Source organism: Rhinatrema bivittatum, chromosome 15 (genome assembly GCF_901001135.1).
Source record: "Rhinatrema bivittatum chromosome 15, aRhiBiv1.1, whole genome shotgun sequence".
Lineage (NCBI taxonomy): Eukaryota > Metazoa > Chordata > Amphibia > Gymnophiona > Rhinatrematidae > Rhinatrema > Rhinatrema bivittatum.
Window position 1 is genome coordinate 76,310,849 of NC_042629.1, and position 10,728 is coordinate 76,321,576.

General features: G+C 52.5%; 1 protein-coding gene across 1 annotated transcript; it reads left to right on the forward strand.

The window, feature by feature from the left end:
* The first annotated feature begins 2,327 nt into the window (after window positions 1-2,327).
* LOC115076577 (RING finger protein 223-like) lies at window positions 2,328-9,777 on the forward strand. The gene is made up of 2 exons (XM_029578166.1): window positions 2,328-2,468; window positions 8,269-9,777. Exon 2 carries the CDS (start codon window positions 8,277-8,279, stop codon window positions 8,943-8,945), a length of 669 nt encoding a protein of 222 aa, XP_029434026.1. The 5' UTR covers window positions 2,328-2,468; window positions 8,269-8,276; the 3' UTR covers window positions 8,946-9,777.
* Window positions 9,778-10,728: the final 951 nt, after the last annotated feature.

Below are 10,728 nucleotides of genomic sequence, written 5' to 3' on the forward strand. Positions count from 1 at the left end.
AGCAGTGTGTGTGTGTGTGTGTGTGTGAGGAGGCTAGCTCTGCTGCTGCCTGTGCTGTTCCTGTACTGTGGTGGAGCAGTGTGTGTGTGTGTGTGTGTGTGTGTGTGTGTGAGGAGGCTAGCTCTGCTGCTGCCTGTGCTGTTCCTGTACTGTGGTGGAGCTGTGTGTGTGTGTGTGTGTGTCTGTGTCTGTCTAGCTCTGCTGCTGCCTGTGCTGTTCCTGTACTGTGGTGGAGCTGTGTGTGTGTGTGTGTGTGTGTCTGTCTAGCTCTGCTGCTGCCTGTGCTGTTCCTGTACTGTGGTGGAGCAGTGTATGTGTGTGTGAAGGAGGCTAGCTCTGCTGCTGCCTGTGCTGTTCCTGTACTGTGGTGGAGCAGTATGTGTGTGTGTGTGTGTGTGTGTGTGTGAGGAGGCTTGCTCTGCTGCTGCCTGTGCTGTTCCTGTTCTGTGGTGGAGCAGTGTGTGTGTGTGTGTGTGTGTGTGTGTGTGAAGGAGGCTAGCTCTGCTGCTGCCTGTGCTGTTCCTGTTCTGTGGTGGACCTGTGTGTGTTTGTGTGTGTGAAGGAGGCTTGCTCTGCTGCTGCCTGTGCTGTTCCTGTACTGTGGTGGAGCTGTGTGTGTGTGTGTGTGTGTGTGTGTGTGAAGGAGGCTAGCTCTGCTGCTGCCTGTGCTGTTCCTGTTCTGTGGTGGAGCTGTGTGTGTTTGTGTGTGTGAAGGAGGCTTGCTCTGCTGCTGCCTGTGCTGTTCCTGTTCTGTGGTGGAGCAGTGTGTGTGTAATTATGTATGTGTGTGTGTGTGTGTGTGTGTGTGTGTGTGTGTGTGTCTGTCTAGCTCTGCTGCTGCCTGTGCTGTTCCTGTACTGTGGTGGAGCAGTGTGTGTGTGTGTGTGTGTATGTGTGTGTGTGAAGGAGGCTAGCTCTGCTGCTGCCTGTGCTGTTCCTGTACTGTGGTGGAGCAGTGTGTCTGTGTGTGTGTGTGTGAAGGAGGCTAGCTCTGCTGCTGCCTGTGCTGTTCCTGTACTGTGGTGGAGCAGTGTGTGTGTGTGTGAAGGAGGCTAGCTCTGCTGCTGCCTGTGCTGTTCCTGTACTGTGGTGCAGCAGTGTGTCTGTGTGTGTGAAGGAGGCTTGCTCTGCTGCTGCCTGTGCTGTTCCTGTTCTGTGGTGGAGCAGTGTGTGTGTGTGTGTGTCTGTGTGAAGGAGGCTTGCTCTGCTGCTGCCTGTGCTGTTCCTGTTCTGTGGTGGAGCAGTGTGTGTGTGTGTGTGTCTGTGTGTGTGTGTGAAGGAGGCTTGCTCTGCTGCTGCCTGTGCTGTTCCTGTTCTGTGGTGGAGCAGTGTGTGTGTGTGTGTGTCTGTGTGTGTGTGTGAAGGAGGCTAGCTCTGCTGCTGCCTGTGCTGTTCCTGTACTGTGGTGGAGCAGTGTGTATGTGTGTGTGAAGGAGGCTTGCTCTGCTGCTGCCTGTGCTGTTCCTGTTCTGTGGTGGAGCAGTGTGTGTGTAATTATGTATGTGTGTGTGTGTGTGTGTGTGTGTGTGTGTCTGTCTAGCTCTGCTGCTGCCTGTGCTGTTCCTGTACTGTGGTGGAGCAGTGTGTATGTGTGTGTGAAGGAGGCTTGCTCTGCTGCTGCCTGTGCTGTTCCTGTTCTGTGGTGGAGCAGTGTGTGTGTGTGTGTGTGTGTGTGTCTGTCTAGCTCTGCTGCTGCCTGTGCTGTTCCTGTACTGTGGTGGAGCAGTGTGTATGTGTGTGTGAAGGAGGCTTGCTCTGCTGCTGCCTGTGCTGTTCCTGTTCTGTGGTGGAGCAGTGTGTGTGTAATTATGTATGTGTGTGTGTGTGTGTGTGTGTCTGTCTAGCTCTGCTGCTGCCTGTGCTATACCCGTTCTCTGATTGGATTGTACTTCCCCCACAGACACAGAGTCCCACCAGGTACAGCATGGACAGCAGTACAAGCTTTCCTCAAATGCACACATTACGCCAGCACAGAACAGGTATAACACAGGCAGCAGCAGTGCAAACTTCCACCCTCCCCTTCCTCCACACACACCATTAACAGGATGGGTCCTACTTTAAAGATTAGTCTAACATTACCCATGGAAAACTGATTCCCAAATCTAAGACACTTCACTTCCAAGACAGCATGAAGCAGATCTAGAGCCAGAGCAAAGTTCCTGGAAATGCTTCAGCCCGTCCACTTTTAAAGAGGAGAAAGTCACCCCCTTGTGGTGAAGGATTGCAGAAGGAAAAGAAGTGCTGTGCCTTGCAGGTGCGTGACCTCACCTGCAGCAGCCTATATAAGCACCTGCCACGGGAGCCAGCCGCCAGAACTACAGCTTTCACTGGCAGCAGGAGCTTGGAGGATCTGCAAGCACTGTGCATCGCCTCACTTCCCGGGACCCCACCATGCCAAGGGCCTGCTGCAGCCAAGACAAGAGGTGAAAAGACCTGGACCCTCCCAGCAACTGACCAAAGCCACACAGGTAAGTGCAGCAATGCAGGCTGACCCTGCCTACCTGCCACCTTCTCCCCTGCTCTAACAATTCAGCATCTGGGGACGTTTATTGCAAGTGGAGGAGAGTGCAGCCTGCATTAATGTAACATATGCAAGAATGTCATATTAATAACAAAAAGGATTCGAGCAGATATCAGAGAAAGCATCTTGAGCTTAGAATCTGGGTCCCGCCGGCCATTCAATGACAGCCTGCCCTCCTGGGATGAAAGCCATCCAGGAGGAGATGAACAGAAGAGCTCCAGTCTGGGACAGGGCTACTGCTTTTCACTAGCCTGCTTCAATCTCAGGAAAGGTCAGGGTGCAGTGCTAGGGGTTAACATTGCACCCCTCTAAAGAGCCACCCCCACCCTCAGCAGAAGATGCCAAGATGCAGGACCATGTACAGGTGCGACACTGGTTCATTCCCAGTTCAGCATGGGACTGTAAGCTTACTAGAGTTTTGTTTGCACTAAATGCAGCTCGGTATCACTTTAGGTAGGAATTCTCAAATCCTAATATTCTTTCAGTATTATACTAAATATACATGGGATGCCAAATGGCAATAGCCGTTTTAATACAATTTTTGGTGGAAGAGAAATGCCCTAATATATTGAAATTGCTGTATCAAACTATAAGATATTTTGAAAAGAATAAAAGCCATTGGATTGTGAATACCTTGAGAAGAGACTCTGCCAGCAGGTGTATACACTGCTAATAAGGACAGCTCCACATTTTAGTTTGAAAATAAACAGAAAGCTGAAAGCAAACTTTCTGAATTCCATACAGGAGCCATTCTCTCTCGCCATGGCACGGGAAGACTGGGGGTGAGGGTGTGCACTGCACTGGAGCTTTCACTGAACTGTGCCATTCTCTCTCGCCATGGCACGGGAGGACTGGGGGTGAGGGTGTGCACTGCACTGGAGCTTCCTCTGAACTGTGCCATTCTCTCTCGCCATGGCACGGGAGGACTGGGGATGAGGGTGTGCACTGCACTGGAGCTTCCCCTGAACTGTGCCATTCTCTCTCGCCATGGCACGGGAGGACTGGGGGTGAGGGTGTGCACTGCACTGGAGCTTCCTCTGAACTGTGCCATTCTCTCTCGCCATGGCACGGGAGGACTGGGGGTGAGGGTGTGCACTGCACTGGAGCTTCCTCTGAACTGTGCCATTCTCTCTCGCCATGGCACGGGAGGACTGGGGATGAGGGTGTGCACTGCACTGGAGCTTCCCCTGAACTGTGCCATTCTCTCTCGCCATGGCACGGGAGGGCTAGGGATGAGGGTGTGCACTGCACTGGAGCTTTCCCTGAACTGTGCCATTCTCTCTCGCATGGCACGGGAGGACTGGGGATGAGGGTGTGCACTGCACTGGAGCTTTCCCTGAACTGTGCCATTCTCTCTCGCATGGCACGGGAGGACAGGGAATGAGGGTGTGCACTGCACTGGAGCTTCCCCTGAACTGTGCCATTCTCTCTCACCATGGCACGGGAGGACTGGGGATGAGGGTGTGCACTGCACTGGAGCTTCCCCTGAACTGTGCCATTCTCTCTCACCATGGCACGGGAGGACTGGGGATGAGGGTGTGCACTGCACTAGTGCACTGTGCGCTCACATGTTGGCAGAGTCTGTGCACTCAGGTAACGCAGATGTTCAGTCATCTCTGCTTTGCCATGGTTTAATGGAGGGAAGATTTCAGCTACTTTCTGTGCCAAATATCTCCTCAGGAATAAAGGAAGGGGGTCTGGAAGGGGCTTATTTGCAGGATCTGCAAACCAAGGGCCTCGTTCACTGAGCATGTTTTGCCCCAGGCACGGAATGGGAGTGAACAGATCAGGTTTACGGCTCCTGCTGCTGTAACCCCAGCTCTGGAGGGGCAGGCAGGTTTTATTTGCCTGTGTGTAGGGCACAGCACAAGCAGAAGCATTGAATGGATTGGTGAATGGCCAGAAGGCACTGGAAGTGCTACTGAAAGCCAGAATAGTGCAATAGCCTGAAGCCGGTGGGTTACAGGATCCAGTGCAAGGCGGTTTCAGAAGGCAACGTCTTGTCAAACAAATCTGATTGCTTTTCTTTGTTGATGTGAGCAGAGTAGAAGATCATGGAGGTGCATTAGAAGTGGCCGATGCCAGTCTGAGAACGGAAAGACAAAATGCAAACTGGGTGAGAAGCTGCTTGCACAGCAGAACTCAGAGCAGTGGCCAACCGGGTCCATTTACTCTGCTGTAGGGTGCCCCCTGGGTCAGTGCTAGGCCACTCCTCTTTACTAAATGTCACTTAGGGTCAGAAGGGAAAGTGTGTGAACATCGGCAACAGAGGAGGGAAATAAAACCAAAGATGATTTAACAAAAGTTAAAAATGGTAAAGGTATGGCAAGTACGTTTTATCTAAAAAAAATAATTAATTAAAAATGATGCATTGAGGCTGCGGAAATTCAAGGAGAAGACCTAGCAGTTACCAAAGAGGAAAGAGAAGAGGGGAGCCAGTGAGTGTGAGAAAGCAAAGAGCATGAGGGTGGAAGAGGGAAGCGATCTCACTTCCTCCCAGGCCTCTGGGGAGATCGCACCCTGAGTCCCTGGACAGTGACAAGGCCCAGGCAATTCAAAATGGTACCGAGACAGAGAGCGAAGGGAAAGGAAGAGATGAGGCAGGAGGAGCTGAGGAGATGGACGCCTGGAAGGTCACAGGAGCAGATTTCAAGCAGACACCTTGGTGGCGGAGGGAGAAGAGCACAGACTGAAGAACATCTGTGCAGCAGACATGGGGGGGCCACGTGCTCCTGGACAGGGGCAGAGCACTCCCGTAGGTCTGAAGCAAACGCTGGGGCACAGCCAGTCGGGATGCATTGAGAAGTTTGTGACCTCAGTGCCACACACAGCTCCGCTCCTTTTCTTGAATGTCTTGGGCTGGGGTCACGGTGAGAGGTCATTGTAAGGACAGTCGGCCCCACCCTAGGATTAAAGTGCCTCCGCCTTATCTCGGGGAGTTCCTTTCTGATGCTCTTTCAGTCCCTGCTCCCTCCCTAGGCTGAGTATCGGGCAGTGCCCATGGCTTGTAGAGGGGGCTTCTCCCAGCTCACAGCCGTGGCAAGCCTGGTTCCAGCTGTAATTCCTTCCAGGAAACTCTGTCCCTGCTGAGGTCTCCTCCACCTCCTGCACAGCCCTGAAAGTGAGAGCAGGCGGGAAGCTTCCTTACCTGCTTCGCTGCCCAAAATAATGGAACCCGCACAATAGTTCCAGAGGCCACATCGCAAATATAAATTTCAGGTGAAACACTTTTAGCAAGCACCAAGATGTATTTCCAGGGCTTCCTGCATGGGGGGATAGATTTCTTTCAGGGCCCTTGCATTCAATTCTTGAGCACTGCAGTGATGATAACAGCATTAATGATCATTAAAGTCAGCAGACAAAGAAACATGCTGAAAACATTGGATGGTTTCCAACAATACTCTTTACTGTTAGACTGCAGTTGGTGAAAGAAAGTTCCTTACAGCTGATTGGGTCACTTCTAGATGGTGCAACACATTTGTGATTTCTTCCAGTCTTGCTTAAGCCATGGCACAGGGCAAGCTGACTACTTCCCTCCCAAGACAGACAAAGCATGAAAGATGGCATTCATGTTGCATAGTCTCCTAGCTCCTCACCTGTCTCCTAGCTCCTTACCTGTCTCCTAGCTCCTCACCTGCCTCCCAGCTCCTCACCTGCCTCCCAGCTCCTCACCTGCCTCCCAGCTCCTCACCTGCCTCCCAGCTCCTCACCTGCCTCCACTCGCTTTCTCCTCATCTCCTTTTCAGTATCAGGGTGATACCTTTTGCTCCTTTTCTCCAAATCTCACCTGGATGGGGTCCAAACTCTGTCCCCTTTCTTCTTCTTCCTCTCAGGATGGCTCAACGTCATCCTCGCCTTGGATCTTGATGATCTCAGATTCCTCTATCATGAAGGGAACTTCTCCCATTTGATGGAAGAGCAGAAATTAAATGAGCTTAACTGGGTACTCCAAACTTAAATAAATCAGTTTGAGAATACAAAATGAATTGGGAGGGTGGAAAGAAACTGTCATTCAAATAAAATGCTCCATGGAGGCACTGACTCAATTAATAGGAAAATCAGAGGGCAGCCAAGTCGTAGGAATCCACGCGGTGCAATGGTGTTTGGCTTCCACATGAGGGAGCTCTAAACCACACTAATAGCGTCTGCTGCCTACTCCAGTAAGGCGCTGAGCCTCCACCAATGCGCCCAGGACGGCCTCTGCCAGCAGTCCCAGACCACTCAAGCATGGGAACGGTGAGGCGAGTCCCCGAAGCCTTAGAAAACCTGGATTCTAACCTCTGTCTTTTCATTTACTGAAAGCAAGCCTGCTGCCTCACTTAATGTCACCTTTGTGTATAGCGGGGTTTTAAAAAAGGATTGGATAAGTTCTTGGAGGAGAAGTCCATTACCTGCTATTAAGTTCACTTAGAGAATAGCCACTGCCATTAGCAATGCTTACATGGAATAGACTTAGTGTTTGGGTACTTGCCAGGTTCTTATGGCCTGGATTGGCCTCTGTTGGAAACAGGATGCTGGGCTTGATGGACCCTCGGTCTGACCCAGCATAGTAAATCTTATGTTCGTATTCCCAGGAGCTAAGGAGCGCTATCCAGGACCTAGTGCTAGGCAGCTTAACACAACCTCTCAAACCTGTTCTCCAAAGCGAGCTTCCTGCAATGAGGCAATGTTCCTAGAGAGGCCCAGCAGAAGCAGGAACCCTCTGTCCAGCTCATTTGTATATTTCCTGATCGTGCCGGTTCCAGGAGTAGTATGGCAAGATAAAAGAACCAGTTTCCTTGTGCCCTGCACATAATAAATACACGTGGGTCTGTTTTGTGTGCGTGTGTGTTTGGGTGTGCCCTTACAGAGAATCCTGCAGCAGGAAGCTGTGTGCTGCCAGGCTCCCTCTCGCCCTCATTCTGCTATAAGCTAAAGAGAAACGCTGCACAGTTCCCCGGAAACAGAGAAGGTTTCCTCACGCTGCCCGCAATGGTCTTCAGGTCAGGGCCAGCTTCCAGCAGCAAACCCACAGACAAACATGGAAATTCCTCCTTCCTGACTTGCTGAAAAGGAAGTTGATGCTGGTAAACATGACACAGCATCTGTAAAGCTCCCTCGCCATGACACAGCATCTGTAAAACTCCCTCTCCCCGCCACCTCTGGGACTTATGTCATTCTAAGCTTAACAAGCCCAGCAGGAAATGAAGCTGCTTCCACCTGTGACACACATGCACGCACACACACACACATGCACACTCGCACGCACACACGCACATGCACACACACACCCACACACACACGCACGCACACACACGCTCGCACACGCACGCACACACGCACACACACACACCCCACACACGCACGCACACACACCCCACACACGCGCACACACACACGCACACACATGCGCACACACACACGTGAACACACATTTTATTTAACTTTTTTATATACCAACATTCAAGACGGTGGTCCCATCATGCTGGTTCACAAGAAACAGGGGTGTAATTATAATAAACATGCACACGCACGCACGCACACACAGGGGAACCCTGCAAGGCCCCCAGCCTGGCCTCCTCTGCTGCCAGTTGCACAGCTGGCGAGTCCTGACACGTACACGCCATACTATGTACCCCCTCTTAGCCAGTGCCAGAGACAGTGATGTGCAGGCAGAAGTTGGGTTTTGCATTTATCTGAAGTCTATCCTGCTGTTTCTGGGATCTGAGAGTGAGGTTTTGACTCTCTTCTTTCCTCTCATTCCTCAGGTAGAAGCATGGCGGCTGCCTCCTCTGAAGTGTGGCACACAGGAGCCGTGGCTGCTGACCCTCAGGGGACGGAGCCCAGAGACCCCCAGCCCGAGTGCTCCATCTGCTTCAGCACCTATGACAACGTCTTCAAGACGCCCAAGAGGCTCCAGTGCTCCCATACCTTCTGCCTGGAGTGTGTGGCCCGGCTGGTAGCGGCACTGCCCCCGGATCAGGCCTCGGATCAGGTACCCTGCCCGTTCTGCCGACAGCCCACCTGCATTCCCCAGCAGGGGGCGCCGGCTCTGCAAACCAGTCAGGAGATGCTGTCTACCTTGCCCACCCACCTGCAGCACGAGGAGCCCGTCTGGATAGAAGGCAACAAACTCTGCTACAAGCAGCACGCCGAGTCGGACCCCAGCATGGCCGAGATGTGCATCTGCGTGGACATCGGGCTGAGCAAGGCAGACAGCCCGAGCCCAGCGCCCGAGCAGCGGAGGACAGGGCTGAGGGGCTTTTGCTGCGGCTGCAATGACTGGAAGCGCATTCTCCTCATCTCGGTAATGCTGCTCATACTTTTCTGCATCCTTCTGTGGCCGGTACAGTGTGTCCTGAAGACGGGCAACCTCCGCTGCTTCACAGCACCCAATCCCACCACCAGGCCACCCGACATGGAGCACACCATGCCGGCACAGTAACCAGAGGGCTGGAGGGTGGCAGGGACCACCCACACTGGTGCCAGCAGAATGAGCACCTTGTGTGGCCTATCGTGCCCTGCTGAGGCTTCGGCGTTTGTGAGTAGTGCCAGGGGATTAAGCACGTAGGAGTGACGTGGCTCTGGTACCAGAGTTCCCTTCGTAATAAGATTGGAAATGTTGACGTCCGGAAGTGACTTCTGGAACATGGGAAGATGACAGAGCAACTCCATCCTGGCTCTCTGCTCTGGCCAACATGAACAAGGTGAAAGAAGAGCAGAAGAAGCAGGATGCACTCACTCACCCGTCCCTTATAATCTCTTTAATGCACGGGCCCGTGAGCCAACCCAAAACCCTTCCACCGGACTGTGCCACTCAGAAACCAGACACGAGCCATCATCAGAACGCAGCCTGACCTTAGAAAAAAGGACCGAACGCTGGCCTGAAAAGACGCCACTGGGTCTGGGCAGCTGGACTGTACCAGCCCATGACAGTGGCAAGGACACAAAAACCCATTTCCTTTTTGCAGGGTTTGTGAGTGCAGGATACAAACGCCAGGACCTGGAGAAGAGCAGAGAGTGGAAACGCCAGTGACTTAATCCCCTGCAGTGATCCACGACCGGGACCTGCCAGACATAGGGGCAATGCGCTTTATGTTGCTGGATCAGGGTTGACCGCTCTGGTCTTATTTTGCTGTCATATTTGAAGAGCAGGCTGACTTGCAGTGTACAATGACCAGCACTACCTTTCTAAGTTTTGTGTGTTTTTGAAATATGTTATAAATGAACAGAACTGGTAGACCCAGCGGCGGATTCCCGATGACGAGCGGCCCGGGGATTCACCGCCCAGGAGATACCACGTGGTCTGCCGAGCGCGGCTCCGTCACGGCCGCGCTCGGCAGACCACGTGACTGGAGCGACCGGCCCACCCCTCAGCCCCTAGGATGGCAGGAGACAGAGTCTTCCATTCTGCATCTGCCTCCTCCCTCCTCCCCCCCCAGGAAGGCTCAAGCAGAGGTCTGAGTGCTCCAAGGGCAGGGCAAGGTCGCAGCTCTCTGCGGGAGCGCACACATGGCAGCCCACTGATTCAGCAACCCTTTCCACTCCGTTCACAGTATTATTTCTTTACACTAAAAGCAGTTCCAGAAATGCATTCTGAAATCAGGTGTAGGATGCCTGCCGTCCGCCTCTGATACTGCTGGGGGCAGGGGGAAGTTGTGTGACGGGAGGCACACGGTGCATTCCTCCTGCTGCAGGTTTTGCAGACATCAGTATTAAGACATCATTGGGATGTTTTTCACGCACTGCTCTGTGTGGTGGTTGGACAGGGCCGGGTTATGAATGGTCGTGTGACTGGTAATTGAGGCTCACAGCCCAGTCCTCAGTGGGCTTGCTCTGTTCTCATGTGATGAAAATCCTCATGCTGTGTAAATTATTGTTTGTATTTTTTAAATATATTTTATACTTTTAGTACAAAATCTGGATGTGTCTCATCATTTACACGGTAGTCAAAACAGCATCCAGCAAATGTCAAGAGAACTGTTCCAGAAAACTGGGTACTGATGCCAACGTCCGTGAAAATCCCACCTTGTGTGCCGTCTGTCTGCCTTGAAGCAGTGCTAGTATCCCCTCATGTCACCTGTCTCCAATGTCGGGTTTATTCGGAGGCTCCAGGCAGGTGCTACAACCCTGGTAAAATAATGAACCTGATTGATTACCTTAGAGGGGCAGGAAGCTAAGACCTGCCTTACTGGGTCAGACCCAGGGATCATCAAAGCCCAGCATCC

Excerpts from the sequence above, each read along its gene's own strand:
- LOC115076577 (XM_029578166.1), top strand. The coding sequence starts at position 8,277 with ATGGCGGCTGCCTCCTCTGAAGTGTGGCACACAGGAGCCGTGGCTGCT.